The 20391-nt window shown below is 61.1% G+C and overlaps 2 protein-coding genes across 9 annotated transcripts in view; one reads left to right on the forward strand and one right to left on the reverse strand.

Annotated features, from left to right (window-relative positions):
• The first annotated feature begins 609 nt into the window (after window positions 1-609).
• LOC120229185 (cartilage oligomeric matrix protein) lies at window positions 610-7031 on the forward strand. The gene is made up of 17 exons (XM_039227977.1): window positions 610-648; window positions 1103-1272; window positions 1753-1890; window positions 2142-2216; window positions 2312-2470; window positions 2569-2673; window positions 2761-2868; window positions 3075-3234; window positions 3744-3862; window positions 4051-4103; window positions 4207-4388; window positions 4551-4729; window positions 4839-4887; window positions 5207-5403; window positions 6035-6207; window positions 6619-6758; window positions 6843-7031. Exons 1-17 carry the CDS (start codon window positions 630-632, stop codon window positions 6887-6889), a joined length of 2073 nt encoding a protein of 690 aa, XP_039083908.1. The 5' UTR covers window positions 610-629; the 3' UTR covers window positions 6890-7031.
• Window positions 7032-7460: 429 nt separating this feature from the next.
• Window positions 7461-20391, reverse strand: part of CRTC1 (CREB regulated transcription coactivator 1) — a 77505-nt gene continuing 64574 nt past the window's right edge. For 5 of the 8 annotated variants that reach the window (XM_039228113.1, XM_039228108.1, XM_039228111.1 and 2 more), the window contains 4 exons: window positions 18361-18465; window positions 15276-15362; window positions 14474-14654; window positions 7461-13144 (listed from right to left, as the gene is read on the reverse strand). In XM_039228113.1, the coding sequence (XP_039084044.1) occupies window positions 12933-13144; window positions 14474-14654; window positions 15276-15362; window positions 18361-18465 (585 nt within the window). In that variant the 3' untranslated portion in view covers window positions 7461-12932. The remainder of the gene's footprint in view (window positions 13145-14473; window positions 14655-15275; window positions 15363-18360; window positions 18466-20391) is intronic. The other 3 variants (XM_039228114.1, XM_039228109.1, XM_039228112.1) reach the window with 2 other exon arrangements.

The raw sequence follows: 20391 nt of genomic DNA on the forward strand, positions 1-20391 counted from the left end.
AGCAGCAGGGCAGGGCGGACGCTCAAGGAATGAGGGAGTCCCAGGACCCTGCCGCGGTGAGGACTGGTGTGGCGGGGGGTCCCCAAACCCCGATGCCCCGCCAGCGCCCCCTGTCGGCGCAGGTGCAGATCTGGGCCCGCAGATGCTTCGGGAACTTCAGGAAACCAACGCGGCTCTGCAGGACGTGCGGGAGCTGTTGCGGCAGCAGGTGCGGACCGGAAAGGGGGGCACAGGGAGTGCGGCCTGGAAGAGGAGGAGGGGCAGGGGGATGGGAGAAGGAGCTGCCGGTGGAGATGGAGAGGGTCCTGAGTACCAAGATCCGGGGAGGAAGTTGTAGGAAAGAGGGGGAAAGGAGTCCCAGGGGTAGAAGGTTTCGCGAGAGATGGCAGGGGTCTGTGAGGGGGGGGAGGGGAAGGGGGTCCCAAAGAAGGAGGAAAGGTGCTGGGAGGAAAGAGAATCCGAGGGGGTGGAGGGGGGTCCTAGGGGAGTGGGTGGGTCTGTGGGAAGGCAGTCTAGGGGAGGGGAGAGCAGACTGAAGGGAGGAAGAGAGAGGTACGGGGCCTCGCTGACTACACCCCGTCCTCCCTGCACCGCAGGTCAAGGAGATCACGTTTCTGAAAAACACAGTGATGGAGTGTGACGCGTGCGGTGAGCACAGCTGGGGCGGCAGAGGCGCGGCAGGCGGGGAGATCGGGAGGAGATGGGGAGCAAAGACCGGGGACAGCGAAGGAAACACCGGGAGGAAAAGAGACAGGAAGAGATGGAGGCTGACAGAGGGAGAGATTGGATGAGGGACGGCGAGACGAACAAGGAGGGGAGACAGAGACTATGGGAAGGGAGAGCGGGGGACATACGAAAAGCAGCAGAGCCCGTGCGACAGATGGAGGGAGATGCAGAGACGCTCAAGGAGAAGCAGAAAACTTACGGGCGCGGAGACACAGAGAATGAAAAAACCGAGCCCGCCTGGAGCGGGGTCCGGGGCGGGGTCGCGGAAAGCCTGGGATCTCGCCACGCCCCCAGGGGTGGCCCTCCAGGAGGGGGCGTGGTCCTGGTAGACTGCCCCCGGGCTGGGCCCTGACCAGCCCCACTTCACCACCCGCAGGGATGCAGCCAGCGCGCACCCCAGGTCTGAGCGTGCGGCCCCTGTCCCAGTGCGCGCCCGGCTTCTGCTACCCAGGCGTGGTTTGCACTCAGACGGCAAGCGGCGCGCGCTGTGGACCTTGCCCCGCGGGCTTCACTGGCAATGGCTCGCACTGTGTCGACGTCAACGAGGTGCGCCTGTCTCCCACACCACCGACCATCCCCCTAACGCCGGTCCCTACAAACTACCCACCTCCCCAACGATTTCTTCCCCCGCTGGAAGTGCTCACCCCGAGGACCTCTTCACCTCCGGGGACGCACGTCCGGACGACCCCCTTGACGCCGGGGGGCACTCACCCCGACCACTTCCCTCACCACCAGTGACGCCGGTCGCGCCCACCCCCTCCGTAGCCAGTGAGGCCCGTCCCGACCACTCTTCTACCGCCGAGAGTGGTCCGCCCCAACGGTCCCCCTCACCTCCGGGGTTCGCAACCCCCAACGACCCTTCGACCACCGCGAGGAGCCCTCCCGGACGACCCTCCCGTCGCCGTGCACCCACGCCCCGACGACCACTTCCCCCCTCTGCTGGGGACGCCCACCCTCACAATACCTTACCCTGCCCTTGAGCACCCAGCCCAGCCCTCTGACCCTCTGTGGCCTTTACTCCCCCAGTGCAACGCCCATCCCTGCTTCCCCCGCGTCCGCTGCATCAACACCAGCCCCGGCTTCCGCTGCGAGGCATGCCCTCCGGGGTTCAGCGGCCCTGCCCACGAGGGTGTGGGGCTGGCCTTCGCCAAGGCCAATAAGCAGGTGAGGGCCGTGGAGGGGTGGGCTTCACCTGGGAATGGTCCGCTAGCCTTGAGGCTATTTTTCTGCCTCACTTCAGTGGGAAGGGGTGGGGCCCGGGACCCGGGAGATGGACAGAGGAAGGATCCTCATCAAGATGGTTGAGGTTGGGGAGGAATGTGGGGAGAGGTAGGATGCAGAGGAGCCGTGAACCGGGTGGGAGGTATGAGAGTTTCTGCGTGGGGGCGGTGACCTCTGCGCTCCCTGCCGTCCAGGTTTGCACGGACATTAACGAGTGTGAGACCGGACAGCATAACTGCGTCCCCAACTCCGTGTGCGTCAATACCCGGGTAAGGCCCGGGAGGAGCGGGGAAGGAGCGAGACACTGGGGGGAGGGTGCGAAGTGGCAGGCAGCCCAAGCTCACTGCCCGCGGCCCGGGCCCAGGGCTCCTTCCAGTGCGGCCCTTGCCAGCCCGGCTTCGTGGGCGACCAGGCATCTGGCTGCCAACGGCGCTCACAGCGCTTCTGCCCCGACGGCACGCCCAGCCCGTGCCACGAGAAGGCCGACTGCATCCTGGAACGCGATGGCTCGCGGTCGTGCGTGGTGAGTGCGGGCGAGCGGAAAGGAGCTTGGCATTGGGTATGAGGGGGTGGGGTGGGTGGCGATCATGCCGGGGCACCTACTCACTACCCCACCCGCAGTGCGCCGTTGGTTGGGCAGGCAACGGCCTCCTCTGCGGCAGAGACACGGATTTGGACGGCTTCCCCGACGAGAAGCTGCGCTGCCCCGAACGCCAGTGCCGAAAGGTGGGCGGGGTCTGAAGGGCGACGATGGCCCGGTGGTGGGCGGGGCTCCCTAGGCACGCCCCTCACTGCCGCTGTGCCCTCCCCTAGGACAACTGCGTGACGGTGCCCAACTCAGGTCAAGAGGACGTGGATCGCGACGGCATCGGAGACGCCTGCGACCCGGATGCCGATGGGGATGGGGTCCTCAACGAGCAGGTGGGGCCAAACATCCGGGCCGAAGTTAGGCAAGGTGGGGGCGTGGCTTGGGTGAGGGAGGTGGCCTCAGAGGATGTGGACTGGGGGTTCCAGGAGGGATGACCGCTGCTCTGCGGAGGAGGCGGGGCCTCGGAGCTGGGCTGTTCTGGGGAGTGACGTTTGCCCCTCCAGGCCTGACCCTCCCCTTGATCGGCCCTGTCCCCCAGGACAACTGTAAACTGGTGCGGAACCCTGACCAGCGCAATACGGACGGCGACAAGTGGGGTGATGCGTGCGACAACTGCCGGTCCCAGAAGAACGATGACCAAAAGGACACAGATCAGGACGGCAAAGGCGATGCCTGCGACGACGACATCGACGGCGACCGTGAGAGCAGCAGAAGGGGGAGGGGGGGAGAGGAAAGGGCAGGCACCGAGGGGCGGGGCTTGCTTGAGGGCGGAGCTAGTTTTGGAACCTGCAGGGGGTGAGCTCCCGAAGGGGGAAAGGCAGGAGCATTTGGAGGAGGGGAAGGCGGACCCTGTGTCAGATGTTGCAAGGAGTAAGCAGTTGAACAGAAACGTGAGCCTCCAGTTTAGGGCCAGGGAGGTGCCAATTTTACACTGGGGACAGACACTCAGCATGGTGCATTCACAGTGCTAGCGGAGGGTCCAGCTGAGCTTCCTCTGTGAGTGAGAGCCGGTCCCTTCTCCCGCCGTCCATTAAGTCTCTGGGGCTGGGGCCAGTGCCCTACCTGATTTAACTTTGTAGCTGCCGGGAGCCTGGAAAGGCATGGGACTATGTCCCAGGCGAGCCCCACGTTCGCAGCTGCCTTGCCAAAGTCAGCCTGGCTCCACCCCCACCTTGGGATCCTGTGCTGTCCCCCCTCCTTCTCTCAGGGGTCCGAAATATGGTGGACAACTGCCCAAGGGTGCCCAATTCAGACCAGAAGGACAGTGATGGTGACGGTGTAGGGGACGCCTGTGACAATTGCCCCCAGAAAAGCAACGCAGACCAGGTGAGCGTGGGCAGCACCCCGCTGGGTCAGATCCCTGAGGTGAGCTCCAGACTAGTTAAGGAGACTGAAGCCCATGGTGGGCGGTGTTCCTTGGGGTCAGGACGACCTTGGCTCTGGAACTCGGGGCCAGTGGGAGGCTTCTGAATTCCTCAGCCTTGATTTTGGACTCCTGCATCTACCTTCCTTAGAGTGATGTGGACCACGACTTTGTGGGAGATGCTTGTGACAGCGACCAAGACCAGTAAGGAGGCCGTCTAGGCTGGTGGTGGGGACCGAGGGTGGGCGACCCCGACCCAGCCCTCTGGGAAATCTCACTGTCTCTCTGTCCCACCCACCAATTATAGGGATGGGGATGGGCACCAGGACTCACGGGACAACTGCCCTACAGTACCAAATAGTGCCCAGCAGGATTCAGATCACGATGGCCAGGGTGACGCCTGCGACGATGATGACGACAACGATGGGGTCCCCGACAGTCGGGACAATTGCCGCCTGGTGCCCAACCCAAACCAGGAAGATGTAGACCGTAAGGGCAGGGGGCGGGGCCTGTGGTGGGTTTGAGGCTGGTGTGGAGAACCTGGCAGGTGCAGGCGGGGCTGGGAGGTGTGCGGGTGGGACCTATAGCAGGTGTGGGCGTGACTAGGTCCTGGGCCGGGCTGGCGCTGACCCCACCACCCGGGTCTCTCAGGGGACGGAGTGGGCGACGCGTGCCAGGGCGACTTCGACGCAGACAAGGTGGTAGACAAGATTGATGTGTGTCCGGAGAACGCCGAGGTCACCCTCACTGACTTCCGGGCCTTCCAGACCGTCGTGCTGGACCCCGAAGGCGACGCTCAGATAGATCCCAACTGGGTGGTGCTCAACCAGGTTGGGACCGGGCCTGGTGGAAGGTGGTGGGATTGGGTCCTAAACTGGGGCGGGGTAACCGAGGACCCACGCGGCCGACCTGAGGCCCTTCTTCCTTTGACCCCGTCAGGGTATGGAGATCGTGCAGACGATGAACAGCGACCCTGGCCTGGCTGTGGGTGAGACGGGAGAAGGGTCCTGGCCCTGCACCTAGCCGAATAGGGGGCGGGGCCAAGGGCGGGTCTGAAGTTAGGAAAGGCGGAGCCAGATTGAGTCTGGGCTCCGGGGTCCCGCAGTTCTGGACTCTGAAGGAGCTTGGCCGAGGCATGTCACAGGCAGGGGCTCAGGGATGTGGTCATGGCTGAACTTGGCCGATAGGGATGGGGCCGGTATGTGGGTGGGGATCTGGGTCTAGGGACAAGTTGGACTCCCGAGGGTCGGGGTGGCGGGGGCAGGGCCCCAGTGGGGAGAGCCTTACCGCTCCCTTCTCTTCCCCAGGATACACGGCCTTCAATGGCGTGGACTTCGAAGGCACGTTCCACGTGAACACGGTCACAGATGACGACTATGCAGGCTTCATCTTTGGCTACCAGGACAGCTCCAGCTTTTATGTGGTCATGTGGAAGCAGATGGAGCAGACATACTGGCAGGCGAATCCTTTCCGCGCAGTGGCTGAACCTGGCATTCAGCTCAAGGTGTCCGTGGCCCCACCTGACCTCTCGCAGTCCCTGAGCTCTCTAGGAGACCCCAAATCCTCCCAAGGACTCCCAAACCCTTTACAGCCTCCTAGCATCATTCTGTGGACCTCAGAGTCCTCCCAGCTGCACCCCTCTCCCCGGATTCCTACAGGCCCTCAAACACTCCCCCAGGGCCCCCAAACTTCCTTTGGGCCCCGAAACCTCATGCAGCCCGAAACTTCCCCTCAGGTTCCAAATCCTCCTGCAGAATCCCTAGACCCCAGTAAGTCACTGAAACCCTCCAGCAAATTCCCCAAATCCTGTAGAGCCCAGTTTGTCCCAAAACTGTCTGTAGTCACTAAGCCCGTCTCACAGACCCCTCCAAATCCTCTCAGACTCCAAACCTGCCCATGGACTCCCAGATCCTCACAGGAGCTCCCAGACCACCCCTGCCCCCCCACCCCCCCCTGCAAATCTCCATGTGACCCCCAAGAAGGCTTCCTTGCAGGTATCCCACCCAGGCACCCTAGGCGCTCCCACCGCTGCCAAGCCCTGTGGCTCCCCTCCTGTGCCACCAGGCAGGGTTCTGGAGGGCTCCAGTAGCCTGTGCGGCCTCTGACTCTAGTCCCCTGGCCCGGGGCACGGCCAGGCTGTGAAGTCCTCCACAGGCCCCGGGGAGCAGCTGCGGAATGCACTCTGGCACACGGGGGACACAGCCTCACAGGTGCGGCTCCTGTGGAAGGACCCCCGCAACGTGGGCTGGAAAGACAAGACGTCCTACCGCTGGTTCCTGCAGCACCGGCCTCAAGTGGGCTACATCAGGTGGGGGCCTCGGCCCTGGCCAGTGGGCCAGAGGGAGTCTTTCTGTTGGCCCCTGGAGGTTCAGGGGGCCTCAGTCCCCTTAACTGGAAAACGGGAATGATATGGGCAGGTAGAATGAGAGCTGTGTTTGGCTCTGGGACATGACACTTCTCCTAGGACGCAGGACACAGCAGGTCCTCAGATAGAAGGTGGGGTCCCACTCTCTCTGTTTCTCGGTCCCCACTCCGCACTGCCAGGAAGTCCATCCTCTCACAACAGGGAAGCTGAGACCCAGGTCAGAAGCCCCACCTGCCCTGAGAGTGGCCCAGGCAGGGAGGACTCATGGGTTCCAGTCCCACAGAGGAGGGGACCCATCTTCCAGGGCAGAGGCCCAGCCCAGGGCCCCACCTCCCTGTCCCATCCTTCCCACAGAGTGCGCTTCTACGAGGGCCCCGAGCTGGTGGCTGACAGCAACGTGGTCCTGGACACGACCATGCGGGGTGGCCGCCTGGGGGTCTTCTGCTTCTCCCAAGAGAACATCATTTGGGCTAATCTGCGCTACCGCTGCAATGGTGAGGGGCAAGCCCAGCCGGGGAGGGGGTGGGGGTCCATCCTGCCCAACCTCACCCCCTCTTTCTCTCTTGCCCTTTCTCCAGACACCATCCCCGAGGACTATGAGACTCAGAGGCTGCTGCAGGCCTAGGGATGGGGGTGGGGACCCACTACTGGAAGACGGCCACCCTCAGGACTGCCCTCACCGCGCCAAGCAGGGAACTCGTGCCCGGCTCCGAGGGGTGGCTGGCCTGGGGGAGGGGAGGCTGAGGGGCTCAGAGAGGACAAAATAAAGTGTGTGTGGTGGAGTGGCTGGCCGTGGCCTCTGCTTCAGGGAGGCTGAGGGGTGGGGCCTCCGAGGAAAGGCTGGGCCAGGGATCCCGGACCTGCTAAGGACTACCCACCCTCCCCAGTTCACTAGGGCCCAGCGGCCTGACTAGGAGTGTCCAACCCTGACTGTGGAGGCCCCAGGCCTGCTGCTGCATCCTACCCACTTGAGGTCACGGGGCTGGATCCCCACCACTGAATGCCTCCCCCAGGAACCTGGGGTCCTTCCTCTTCTAAGCAATACTCTCAACTAGCTGGCTGGGGGTAGCGATGAGGGGCTCACACCTGTGTGTCCATGTTCATGTGTGTGTGTGGCTCCCACCTGACATACCCTACTGGCCCATGTTCCAGTACCAGTGTGGGGGGACGGCGGGAAAGAAAGGAGAGGAGGCAGGGACGAAAACATTGGATTTTTATTATGTTTCATTACAAAGGATGCAAAGGTACAAAGACAAAAGCGTCCACGCCAGAGAAGATGGGCAGGGGCCGGCCGAGTGCGCCCTGAGCCGCCCGCCCCCACCCACCGTGGGCACCCAACCCACGGCCCACGGGACATCCACAGAAGAGTGTACATGCTGGGGGCGGGGGCAGAGCCAGCCTGGGGACAGCGGGACACAGGTGGAGCAGGGCTTGGACCGGCAGGTTTGCATATATCAGTGGTGCCACCCAGCCCCTTGGGGGGCAGTTTCCTATATGGGGGGCACAGCGGGGCCAGTGGACCTTGGCTGCCAAAGCCCTCCCTCACAGGGACTGGTGGCAAAGGCCACAGCTGTGTCCACTTGTCCCGAGTGGACAAGAGGTCAGAAGTGATGGGCTAAGATGGGCTGGGCATTCATTGGCCCCGAACTCCAGAGCCCTGTGAGATGGGGACAACACCACGCCCTGCATGTGCCACGTGTCCTTGGCCTCTTGGCACGGGGAGTTGAGGGCTGACCGAGAGGGCAGAAGGTGGAGGAAACTACTTGGAGCCAGCATCACTCTGATGTCCAGACCTTAGCCCCCACCCTGCCAGGGAGGACCCTGAGGCTGAGACCCATGGGTGTGAGCCAGTGACAGGAGGGAAAGTGAAGCCCAGGTCACAAGGGTCTTTTTCTCACCGCCCCCCTCCCCATGCCTTTGAGAGTATCCCAGCACCCAGGCCTGGGGATACAAGTTACCCCATCTCCGTCTCCTGGCAGTGAGAGAATGTGTCTGTGGCCCGTTGCCTGTGGTGAAGGGTTTTGAAGGGGGCCTGAGCCCCACCCAATTAGGAACCTTGGAGGCCAAAGGCCAAGAGAAACCAAGGAGAGTCAGCTCAGGCTGAGACGGTTGGGCAGGACCTGATGGAGGAGTGTACCAGGAACCCCCAGTCACACACTGTGAGACCCCCAGGAGGTGGGGGCACAGGTTCCAAGGAGAACAGGGGCGGAAACAGACCTAGCTGCCCACTCACCCCAGGCAGGCCTCCGGCAGTGGGCGGGGGAAGCACTCTGTCCTCCCCAGGGCTCTGCGAGCCAAGTGGGAAGGGCTCGGGTAGCCACGGCTCCCTTACCGGGAGCGCCACCTGCAGGAGTGATGGGTCAAGACCAGGGGCGCTGGATACCCTTGACCTTGTAGCCCCCATACCCTACCCCCACAACGAGAGCCTCAGTGGCCTCTAACTACAGCTCCATCAGAACCCAGTGAGGGTGGTGGGTGCTGCTGCAGCTTTGTGAGGACTGGGGGTGGGGAGTGGAGGGCTCCCCCATACCGCCAGACCTTACCACACGCAGCCTGTCCCTAGGAGTGGGGTGCTTTCTTTGGAAATGCAGAAAAGCAGGAATCCAGATGGGGCTGGAAGTCTGGGAGGACGTTTGGTTACGAGCCAGCTCAGGGTTGGCTGAGATGTGGAGGTCTGGGGAGGGGGGCACGCTCCCACGTGTCCTTGGCGGCCCTGGGGGCCCCTCTAAGGACAATCCCTCATGGGGGCTCACTGGGCCCAGGATGCTGGCTGGTGGGGAAGGCAGCCTCTGCAGCTGGAGCCCCATTCAGCCCCCCAAAGACCTGGAGCCTCCTCCCGTCCTGACTGGCCAGGCCACAGCTAGCACCTGGCACGCAGCCCACCCCAGGACACACAGATGGACGCGGAGACTCTCGCCCTCCCTGTGGGGGTCTCATAGGGCTCGATGTCCATCCTCGGCCACCCCACTATGACACGTGGGCCCCCCGACGGGGCCCAGCTGGCTAGGCAGCCTCCGGGGAGCTCGGCCAGCCCAAGAAATCATGCCAAACACACAGACATCAGAACCCTTCTTTTCTAGCCCCCCAAACCCACAAGTAGACAAGAGCAGAAGGGCTGCAAAGGCCAGCGTGAGCGCCTTAGGAGCCCTGTGCTCAGTGCACACCCTTGGGGCAGGCAGGTAGCTAGAAGCCAGCAGGGGGGCTGGGTGGAGGTGTTGCTGGGGAAAGGGCCCCAAGCCCACACGGCTGCCCTCCGCCTAGGCCTTGCTAGTCCCAGGGAGTCCGATGGACAGCAATGGCAGGGAGGGATTGGACCCACCACAGTAAGGGCCCCTTCTTCTCTGGCTTGTCCCCCACAGGAGAGAGTAGACAGTTTTTGGATACTGTCAGCTGTGGCCCCTAAACCTTGCTAAAGGGTCAACTTGCCCCAAGCTTTCTACTGAGGGTCTCAGGGCCCCTTACCACAAGGGGCCGCCCCACCCCGCCCCGCCCCACCACTTCCTGCCCAGAAGTGTGTCAGAAGGAGGCAGGGCATGTGAGAATGAGGTGGGGCAGGGGGAATGCAGGATGCCCCGAAGAGCGCTGCCTATTTTCTCCCTGGTAAGGACATAGTGGGGACGGAGGTTGGCATGGGTACCTGTGACAGGGAACATGATCCCGACAAGACCCCTTCTCGTCCCCCACATCAGCTCTGGACACTGTGTGTGTGTGGGGTGACTTTGATGGGTGGGGTTTGAGGGGGCAGGGGCATAAACCCTCTTCTCTGAAGGACACAGAGAGGGGCCGATCCCGGGCTCTACTTTGGCCCACAAGCCTCTGTGGGGGTAATAAACTCATTGCCCTGGGGATTTGGGGGACAGAGGGTAAACTGAGGCAGGTGGGAACACACTGTTCAGCTTGTGTTCCTGGGGCAGAAGTTTGCACAGCTGAGGGGACCGAAATCAGGAGCACTCAGGCAGCGGCAGGGGGGACAGACAGGCCTGGCCTCTGACTCCGTGTGGGCTGAGCGTCCAGGCCTGTCCAGAACGAGCAAGCGAGGACACAGGTGGCGGGCGGGTCTATATACAATATTCAGGGGCCTCAGCCCACCCCTCACGGCGCAGCTCGCCTGAAATCACAGTATTTTCACATCACAAGTCAAAGGGCTGGTTCCCTTAGGCTGTCCTGTTTCAGGAAGTCTTGGCAATTCAAGAATATTTAGTAGAGAAGCAATATTTAAGAAATAAACAAAATCCCCTGCTGCAGACCTCAGGGGGCCTGCCCAGGCCCAGGCAGGGGTGTGAACCCTGTGAGGGCACAGGGATGCCTGGCCACTGGCTCCTGGCTGGGACCCCCTCCCTGGGAAAGCTGCACCTATGCCCCTCAGGAGCTGAAGTGGCCATGGAAATAATACAATGTCGCCTGTGCCCCTGGCCAAGGGGATGTCAGAAATAGGCTGCAGGGGTGGACACCCTCCCTCTGCTGCCCATCTGCACTGAGAACCGGGTGCCGGGCAGACAGGAAGTACGAGGCTCCCACACGGGGTCCACGATGCCTTGTTTGAAAACTGCATCCAGGAAGGTTGCTTATAATTTTATTAAGGCCATTTTTTAAAAAGTTCTACATACAAGTCTAATGGTAAACTCTTCTATGTACATGTAGTTTTCTTAAAAAAAAAAAAAAAAAAAAAGAAGAAGAAAGTCTCAGTCTTTGCTCCCAGACCCTGCCTCGGTAAAAGGCTGGGGCCTCAACCTGAATGGACTGACCCCGTGTCCCCTAGCCCAGATGAGGGCAGCAGGGGCCAAATGACCGAGGAGGGGGCCTTCTTATACCTGTGGCAGCAGCCCAGTTGCTTGGCCATGTGCTAACAACATGGCCCGGGAACGAGAGAGAGAGAGAGAGAGATGTCATTAGGATCAAATCTGGCTCCCACAGACCGAGGCGAGGGCTCTCACGACCCAGAGGCAGTGGCTGCAACGCCACAGAGAATCACTCCGAGGAGAAGGTGCCGGCCCGGCCTGCAGGTCAAGGAGCCAGCAAGAGCTCAAGGTGAGGCTTTGGAGGGACTGCAACAGAAGTTCCTACTTCAGAGCAGCTGACGGAAAACAAAGACGGCCCTTTCACCCCTCCCGGGGCCTGGAGGGCACAGGGACAGCCCCCAGCATGAAGGCCGAGCCCTGATGGTCACCTCGGCCTCTGGAGGCACTTCAAGAAGCACCTGGAAACCTGTTGCTACAACACACACTGCTCTTTGCCCCCGAATCCGGCCCTGTTGGGAGGAGCCATGAAAAGGGTGGCTGAAGGAGACGAATGTCAGCTGGCTCTCAGGGTAGGGGGCAAGAGAGCAGCCTCATCTCGGGGGGTGTCAGGGCAGAGGGGCTGCAGCTGCCACCAGCCTCGGGGTCTGGGATAGTCCTCCCTGGAAGACCATCAGGATGGCCAGGCAGAGATGGGTCTCTGAGAGACCCTTAATAAACGCCGTGGCTCCTTCCTGGAATTCCACCTGTCGCGTGGCTAGTGCGGAGACACCTCTTGCCACCTCGAGCTTCTGCCAGAGACCCTACCAGGCCCAATCCGCCCTCACTCAGCCCTTGCGTTCTGAGATAATGTGGGCCTTCGCTAAAACGGCTAGAGACACAGCTCAGATCCGGGCAGGCAGCAGACTGCTTCCAGTTAGCTTAAAAAATATATAACCTGGGATTTCTGGAATAAAAACATGCTCTCAGGCAAGTATTGGATCGAAGGAGTCAGCTACTCATCTACAACCAAAGTGTAAATACAAACCAAAAGAAACAAACAAACAAAAACAACAAAAATGCCCTGGCCACCCCCTCCCCACCCCATGTTTAAATAACAGTGACAGTGACCAAGGTACAGAGAAGAAAAGATGAAAACAGGCTGAGAGATGAAAACAAACCCCGGAGATAGTCCGTGCCTCCACATGCATCCCCTGGAAGGCCCTTCCATCCTGGTCAGGGGCTTCACTTTCAGGGCCAAGGCGGCCCCAGAGGGACCTAGCTGGGGGTGGGCAAAGCGGGAGCAAGGGTCCCGGGAAGATTTAGCTGCTTTGCATGCTCTGTTCACACCTTTTATGTTCTACCTCCATGGGATGGATTCTAGCATTCTCTGAATGTGCTCAGAAATATAAAAGACAGCAGTCAAAATAGTGTTTATTTCGCTTTGTGTCTACCCCTCTCTCTGGCGCCTTCTCCCCTTGGCAGGGTGGGGCTGGCTCTCTACCTAACCTCGGGCTGGGGGGGGTGGCGGGCAGGTCGGGGGACCGGGAACGAAGGAAGGCAGTGAGAGCTGGACAACAGTCGGAAAATGCACCTCAGCCCACGGCCGCCATGGACCACAGCGCCCCCTCCAGGCCAGAGGCCCTGCCCAACACGCTTTCCGCATTTTACAGGGGGGGACGGCTCACGGCCCAGGGTGGGGGGCGAGAGAGCACGCGCAGGGAGGCTCCGCGGGGGTGACACGCGGCCTCCTGAGGGAGGTGGACAGCTGGGGGGGGGGGCGGGCGGGAGGGCAGGGGGCGCTTGGCGGCATTGCAAGCTCAGAATCACAAGCTCGGCCGTTTGCGAAGGACGGAGCGCGGCCGTCCCTGGGCTCAGGGAGACGCCGTCGGGACCACTGACCGGCGGGGTGATGGAGCCGGGGGCTGGGCGGCGACGTGCCAGGTGTGCAGCTCACAGACGGTCCATCCGGAAGGTGTCCTCGGTGGCCGGGTCGGCCAGGACCATGTCGGGGTCGTTGAGCATGTGCAGTCCATCCAGGGTCAGGGGGTCAATCTTGAGTTCATCCAGGGGGAACTGGTTGTCCGAGTCGAAGCTGACATCACCGACCCCGGCCAGTGTGCTGGTCAGTTCTTTAGAGAGGCTGGGAGGGGACTCTCCCGTCACTGGAGCGGGGGTTAGCGGGGAGGAACACAGGACAAATGAGTCTCAGCATGGCCGGGGCTCTCTGACCCCACGCCCTACACCTCCACGGCCCCGTCAATGCTCAGGGAAGAGGCGCCTGGGCCACACCAGGGGTGCTTACGGGGGGTGGGGTGTCCTCTAGGCAACACTGGCAATGTTTAGGGGCATTTTTACTGGTCGTGACTGGAGAAGAGGGAATGCTACTGGCATCAGGTAGGTGGAGACCAGGGACGCTACTTAGCACAGGGTGGCCCCACCACCCCAGGGAAAGATCTTGCCCCTCATTATCAGCAGTTCCAAGGCTGGGAAGCCCTGAGCTACGAGCTAGGTCACAAATGTTCAGCGTGACCTGACAGGAGCAGGTGTCTTTCCTGCTTGGCCAGGAGGTCTCCTCCACATATGCCACTGAGCAGCACACTGGGATATGTGCACACATGTGCACAGCAACCCTCTCGGTAGGCTGGAGGCAAGCCTGAGTTCTCCCAGAGAGAGCCAGGTTCAAACCTAGGCTCTCTCCTCTACTTACAGTGAGACCTTAGGCCTTAGTTTCCCAATCTGAGAAAGGGGTCTAAAAGTCTTTCTGGGCTGTTGCGGCAATCTCAGGGGCCTGATCTTTCTTAAGTGTCTGAAGCTCCCACCCCAGAGCTTCTCCTGCAGACCACTGCTCACACCCCTGGGGTAGGGAGGAAGCACTAGGCCGCGAGGGGACCTGGTCATGGACTTCTCCATCCTGGACATGTCAGTGGGACCACCAGAGGGTGTCACCCTCAACCCTGAGACAGTCCTGGCTTATAAGGGAATTGCTTCCTTCTTGGATAAAACACAGACTCTACAGGGTAGAGCAGAGGCAGCAAAGGGTGTGGGTTTGATCCCACATGGAGCAGGGACTTACTCATATGTGCTCTGCGTGTCCCCAGAAGCCTGGGTGCCGTGCTCAGGCTACTCGGAGAGGCTCACTGCTGTGTGACCTGCTGCATGTTTGTTGGCTGCATGAGACAAGCCCTGCCACACAGGGCCTGACCCCTAGTCACCTGCAATCCTACCATCCTCAGCTAATGGGGTCCAGGGACCTGGGGAGCAGATGCAGGGCTGGGCGAACGACTAGCTCTGTCCTGTTCTTGCTCTGAGCACAGGACACGGGAAGCCTGGTTCAGGGTCCAGTGTGCGTCCCTGAGCCAAGCTTGGTGAGGTCTGACCTCCTCTGGTCCAGTCCCGTCGCAACTTATCCCACAGGGCAGGGCATTCCCCACGGTGGCATTCTGCCCAAGATGCCCCCTCCCCCCCAGGATGCCACACACCGGTGGCCTCACCTGTGAGGATGATGTTGGGGATGCTGCTGTGGCTGGGGTAGCCCAGCGGCTGTGTGTCTGGCAGGCTCCCGTGGCTGCCGGTGAGGCCCATCATGGCTGCCTGCGAGTAGTTGAGCGTCGAGCCCGGGCTGTACAGGCTGCTGGAGCTGATGGCGTTCTCCATCATATTGAACTGCTCCAGCTGTCGGGGGAAGCACACAGGCTTCCCTCAGAGGCTGGCCCTGCTGAGCGCCTGGCTATCGCTGGCTGGCTGGCCCGGCCCACAGTAGCCGGGCCACCTCCTCTGCAAGAGGCCCGGCGCCCACGCTCAGATGCTCGGGGCTGCTGAGCATGACATTCTAGCCCCGGGGTCTCCCCCTCCTCCCTCTCTGCATCTGCCCAGGCCTGCCTGCACACGGCCCCCTCAGGGCCCACTGGATGGATGTACGGATGGACGGATGGATGGGTGAGTGACCTGCTCCAGGAAGCGGCCGACCCTTCTCATGCCCACGCGCCCCGGACCCTGGCCTCCGCGCAAAGCCAGCTCTATCCCCCGGCAAACCCACATGCAGGGCCCACGGTGAGGCACCAATGCTACAGCCAATGCCTGTCCCTGCCGGTGTTCACCGCCCACCTTTCCGCCCCCTCTGCTGCTAGCCTCATTCTGTGGGCCAGGCACAGATGCCTGGGGAGGCAAAGCCAAGCCACCCCTTCCAAGGCCTGGAGACAGGAGGGAGCCTTAGGAGCGAAGCTCACGCCCGAGGGGCGGGCGGGGTCCGGGTAAGCGTCTACTGTGGGCGCTGTGACCCGGGCACCCGCTCACCTGGTGGGACAGAGCATTGGCCTGCCTGGCCGCCATCTGCTGCTCATAGTACGAGTCCCCAAACACGCTGCCCAAGGTGGAGGAGTGCTGCAGACAGAAGAGAGGCCTGCCGTCATCACGGTCCCCAAGACCAGGTCGGGGGCTTGCTGGGGCTCAGGCAGGTTGTACCCACAGGAGGCCCCTGAAACCTCCTGGACGATGCTCAGGATAAAGGGAGGCTGAGCATCTAGGTCAGGCCTCCTGGGAAAGCCCACAACTGCCAGGATGGAGGGGTGCCTGGCTCACTCTGAGCAGGGGGCACCCCAATCTCAGGAGAAGTTCTTTCCACCACCTGCTCCAGGGGACTGTCGGTAACCCAATACCCCCCAAACTGCCATCCCGCATCTCCTCTCCTTGAACCAGGAATGGGTGACCCGGTTTCCATCAGATGGAAGATGGGGGGGGGGGCCACAGGGATTGGGAACCCCGCCTGACAGGTTCCAGAGCAAAACATGTGACTAGGGCCAAGGCGGTAGGTGCTCTGAATTTCAGGATGAGAAGTGTACTTGGCGACCCTTGTCAGGCCCCCAGGGAGACATGGGACATGGTAGCAGCCATACATGTGGACAGGACAGGCGCACAGAGCCAGATGCTGGCCAAGCGAGCACAGGACAGGCACATGGAAAGCCTACCTGCCTATCTGCTCACGGCCGCCTGCCTGGGGGACGCCAGGGCCCATGGGTGGGCAGGCAGCCGAATTTCTTTCAAGGCCAGTCAGGGAGCAGGTCTGCTCCTGACAGAAGAGCAGGGGACTGGGGACCCTTTCAGGCAAAAGAGGCTCCAGAAACAGGAGCCTGGGGTCCCTGCTTGTTCCTATGATGCCAAGAGAAACGGCAGGATGGAGCCCGTGGGACATGGAAGGGAGGAGGCACAGCCAGCGCATCATGGCTGCAGGAAATAGAACCCCAGCCCAGACCCCAAGTCTGCTTCCTCCTTGGTCAGTGGGCTGAGAGCAGAAAGAAAAACAGCCAATGTGGCATTTTTGCCACTTTTGCCTGAAACACAGCCAGCTTCCAGTTTAGAAAAGGGGGCTGTAAGGTCTTGGGCTTCCCCCTAAAGGAAGAAGCAGGTCTGTTCTGGGGCACCTGTTTCCACCCCCATGGGTTTGGACTCAAAGAGGCCTGACACAAGTAGGGGACCCAGGCTAAGGTTTCTTTTGTGAGGCTGCTATCAGAGTTTGCCAGAAAGGTCTGCTTAGAATGGAAAGGAGGAACACAGCACAGAGTACCAAAGGCCAACTGCCTAAGGCCCAAGGTGCAGCCAGACAGCCACAACGTCCACTTAAGCCTGGGGAGGTGAGGGGAGGTCCTGAGGGCAACCTAGAGTGCCAGCTGTAGCGCGAAGCCAGGCCTGGCCCTCACCCAGCATGGTCTGCCCCCGAGTGAGCCTCCTGGCCATCTGAAGCCCATGTCTAGTTCAGTCCAGATAACGTGACATCCCTGACCTCACAGCCACTTGAGCTGCCTGCCTCCCTTGCCAGCACCCAGTGGATGGACAGACAGACGAACACACAGACGTGGGCCGAGGCTGGACCAAGTCGTTTTGGTCTAGGCAAATTTCTACTGAGAAATCTGCTCCAGCCTTGAATGCCTTTCCTGCCTCCTGGACAGAAGGGGACATTACTCAAGGACCAGCCTTGGGAACAGGCCCCACTTGCCACTTCCCCTGCCTGGACCAGCTTCTCCCATCCCTCAGCATCCCGTGACACCACATGACCAGAGTAGACACTTCTCGGGAGCCTCAGGGGCTCAGAACCAATGTGGATGTATCCAGAGCCTGCAGATACCGGGCTGCCCACTGGCCTGCCCTGAGCTCACTGATGCCCTCCCTACCTGCCTACCGAGCAAGCTGCACACAGACGGTCCCAGAAGGACAGGCCACTGCGGGTGTGGGGGAGGGGGTGGGGTGGTGGTGGTGGAGGAAGGATCCTGGGAGAGCTCCTCCTACAGCAGATGGAACCACGAGAGTAGCCTTCCTGAATAGCACACCTGCCATCTCAACACACAGGCCCAATGTGGGTGTGCTTCCAAGAGCAGGGGACACGGAGCCAGCAGGGCCTGGGACAGGGAACTCAATATTGTTCTTGCATGGCCCTGCCTGGTGAGCCAGCTCTTCTCCCTTCTTTAGGAGGGAAGGAAAATCCTGTTGTGTCCTGGGCCAAAAATGAGGTTTCAGGGCCTCGGGCACTGCCCTGTGGAAGGGGCGCCTAGGAGTTTCTCAGCTTGGTGACATTTTGGGGATGGAGTAGTGGGGTCCTGAGGAGGCTCTATACTCTGGAAATTTCAGGCCCTGATGTCAGCTATGTGGGTACCTCTTCTCTGGTGGAAGTATCTCTATCTCTTTTCCAGACAGAATTCAGCCATGAGCCCAGAGCCGTGCTAAGGGGAGTCCTGAGGAACCAAGATGGGGGTACGTGTGCATGTATGTGTGTCAGAGGTTGGGGTCCACTTGTATTGGGGGAAAACCCAAATCTCATGGATGTAGTCAAGCCCTGCCTGTTGCCTGGGGCAAGCCTCAGTCTCCTCATCTGTGAGATGGGGACATGGACCCTGAGAAGCTGCAGTGCCACTCAGAGAAGCTTCCTGTGAGGACACACCCTTCTGTGAGGCAGAGGGAGAGGGATCTGAGGAGTCAGAGCCCCAGTCACAGGCCAGCCATCACCTCAGCTACACCCCTAAGCAGGTGGAGCACCCCTCCACTTTCAGGAGCCTTGAGAAGGCAGGCACAGGCAGGGATGTGCGCACGGGCTATTTGACACTGGGGTGACCCTGACTGCTGGGCAAGAAGCCAAGGCGTGGCCAATGCTGAGGATGCTAATGAGAGCGAGAGCCCACCACCTCCAGCTCAGGCTCCACACAGGCCACAAAGACACGGAAGGAATGTGGCAGCTCCCGAGCTGGGCCTGGTGGGCAGCGCCTTCTCCTCCCCGCCCGGGTGGAGTGGACGAGATGGGATGGAGTGAGGCACAGATGGTGGGGGACGCATGGGGGGTGCAAAGCAACGCTGGAGTGCGGGGCGCTGGGATAGGGGAGGCGGCGTCCCTTACTTGCGGGGAGCTCCCGGGGGAGAAGCCTTGATTGGAGACAGGTGAGGTGGGAGACTGGTTAGCCGGGGAGCCGGCACTAGTGCGGTACTGCTGCAGAGCCGGCGCCTGCGACGACAGACAGGTCAGGACGCGCGAGGGGCCCCAGGCCTGGCTTCCTGGGACTGGCCATTCCCCGCTGAGCATACCTCCCGAGGACCCCCCGCCCCCCATCAGGTGAGCAGAGTATCAGGAGCACCTGCGAGTGGTGCAGGCCCCCGAGCCCTGTCGGAACCCGGGGCCTCTGGGCATGTGCCTCCAAACCTAGCTCCCAGAGGTTTGGGGGGTTATAGTCAGAGAACCCAGCTTCATGGAATCACGCCAGAGGCCTGTGGACCCTAGAGGGGTCCACCTTCACTCGGCAGGCTTCAGACCACCCACACGAACACACACCCAGACCCATGCACATGTGCACACAGCCATACCTGTGTACACACAAACACACCCACACACATGTGGGCAATAGAAAGCCCAGGGCCGGGCTGGCAGGTGCTACCTTCTGCTGCCGACTCTGGGCAGCTCTCTCAGCTCTCTGAGCTCCAATTCTGTGCACTGGTACATCCTGCCCACCTCGAGGGGTGCTGGGCCAACAAAAAAGGCCATCTGGGGCACATAGCAAGGTATCCAGTACCGGGCAGTCCCTATACTGGCACTTGGGACAAGCCTGATGCGTATGCTGTCCAGAGACCTCCAAGGGGCAGCCACCTCCTCACCCGAAGGACAAAGGGCCTTAGCTTCTCACCAGGGGTGGGCGAGGCTGGGCAAGGACCTGGATTTAGACCTTGCTCTGGTCCCAGTCCACCCAGGACCTGCTGTGTGCCTCTGGGCAAGGTACCTGACTTCTGAGGCCAAGCTGACCAGCCCAGGGCCCCATACATGCTTGGTCTCCTTCGTTTCCTCAGTGGGCTGTTCTGAGTAGTCTGGAATAGGGACTGGGAGGGGCACAGGGCCACAATTAACAGAGTATCAGTGTCGGAGGCACCAGCATGGTCACTTGGCAATGGCTGGTTCGGGCTTTCTCAGAGTCGGAAAGAGGAACCTGTCTAGAGGGATGTTCTCCTTGCTCAGCTGAGGCTGCACAAATGCAAGAAAGAAGCAACCAGAGCCTGTGCCCCAAGGGGTGTCAGGCAACAGAGAGCCCTGGGGTGGGGGTGGGGGCGGGCGCAGGTGATGTCTGTGCACCTGGCCCGGGCATCCCTGCTTCCACTGTCTGCCCAGCTCAAAAGTGAGGCACCGCCGCTGGAGGGCGTCAGGGAATGAGGTCCTCCGAGCAGGCTCAGAGCTGCCCCCACACCAGCTGTGTTTCTAACAAAGAAAAGGCTTGTGCACATTCCTGTCTGGGAGACCCTTGGGGTTTGTCCTCCAAGGGGTCAGAGCAGCTTGGAAACAGGTCTCTCTTCACTCACTCCACCCAGCTCAGGGGGGCCTAGTCTCTGTAGTGCACGATGTTCTGAGGACATTTATCTTGGGGTTGGCACAAGGGCTGTGTGGAGAGGGCTTACTGTGCCCTAAACGAGGTCCCTGTTCCTCTAAACATGGTCAAAGTAGCTGAGACCACTCCCTTCCCACCAGGGCAACCAACCAAGGTGAAACTCTGAACAATCGAGAAGGTTTGGGGATGCAGAGGTCAAAATTGAGCACCCATTACCCTGAGCCCAGGCCCAGGCAAGGGGTCCCATGGCCTGAGCTGTAGGACCCCAGGCCCCAAGCAGGGAGTCCCATGGTCTAAACTGCACCAGGGCACTTTGCTGCATGAACCACAGGGCTGGATTCATCCCTTCTTCTCCAAGTTCATCTCTGTCCCTCTAATTCCCAGCAGTCTGTTCCCCAGGCCCTGAGAGCCTGTGTCCTCCAAGAGAGGCCTTTTTTGGAGGGAAGGGTTGAAGTACTGGGCATCAAGGGCCATGGGGGAGCCTTGGCAGTCAGACACAGCCTGGCCCATCTTGGGTGAAGTTTGGGGCAAATGATCCCTACCTGTGTCTCAGCTTCCCCATC

Source organism: Hyaena hyaena, unplaced genomic scaffold, assembly GCF_003009895.1.
Source record: "Hyaena hyaena isolate Hyena2069 unplaced genomic scaffold, ASM300989v1 scaffold_30, whole genome shotgun sequence".
Lineage (NCBI taxonomy): Eukaryota > Metazoa > Chordata > Mammalia > Carnivora > Hyaenidae > Hyaena > Hyaena hyaena.

Bases quoted from the DNA above. Each gene is read 5' to 3' on its own strand.
- LOC120229185 (XM_039227977.1), top strand. The intron at 2,217-2,311 runs GTAAGGCCCGGG...GCCCGGGCCCAG, and splicing joins CCGTGTGCGTCAATACCCGG to GGCTCCTTCCAGTGCGGCCC. The intron at 6,759-6,842 runs GTGAGGGGCAAG...CCCTTTCTCCAG, and splicing joins TCTGCGCTACCGCTGCAATG to ACACCATCCCCGAGGACTAT.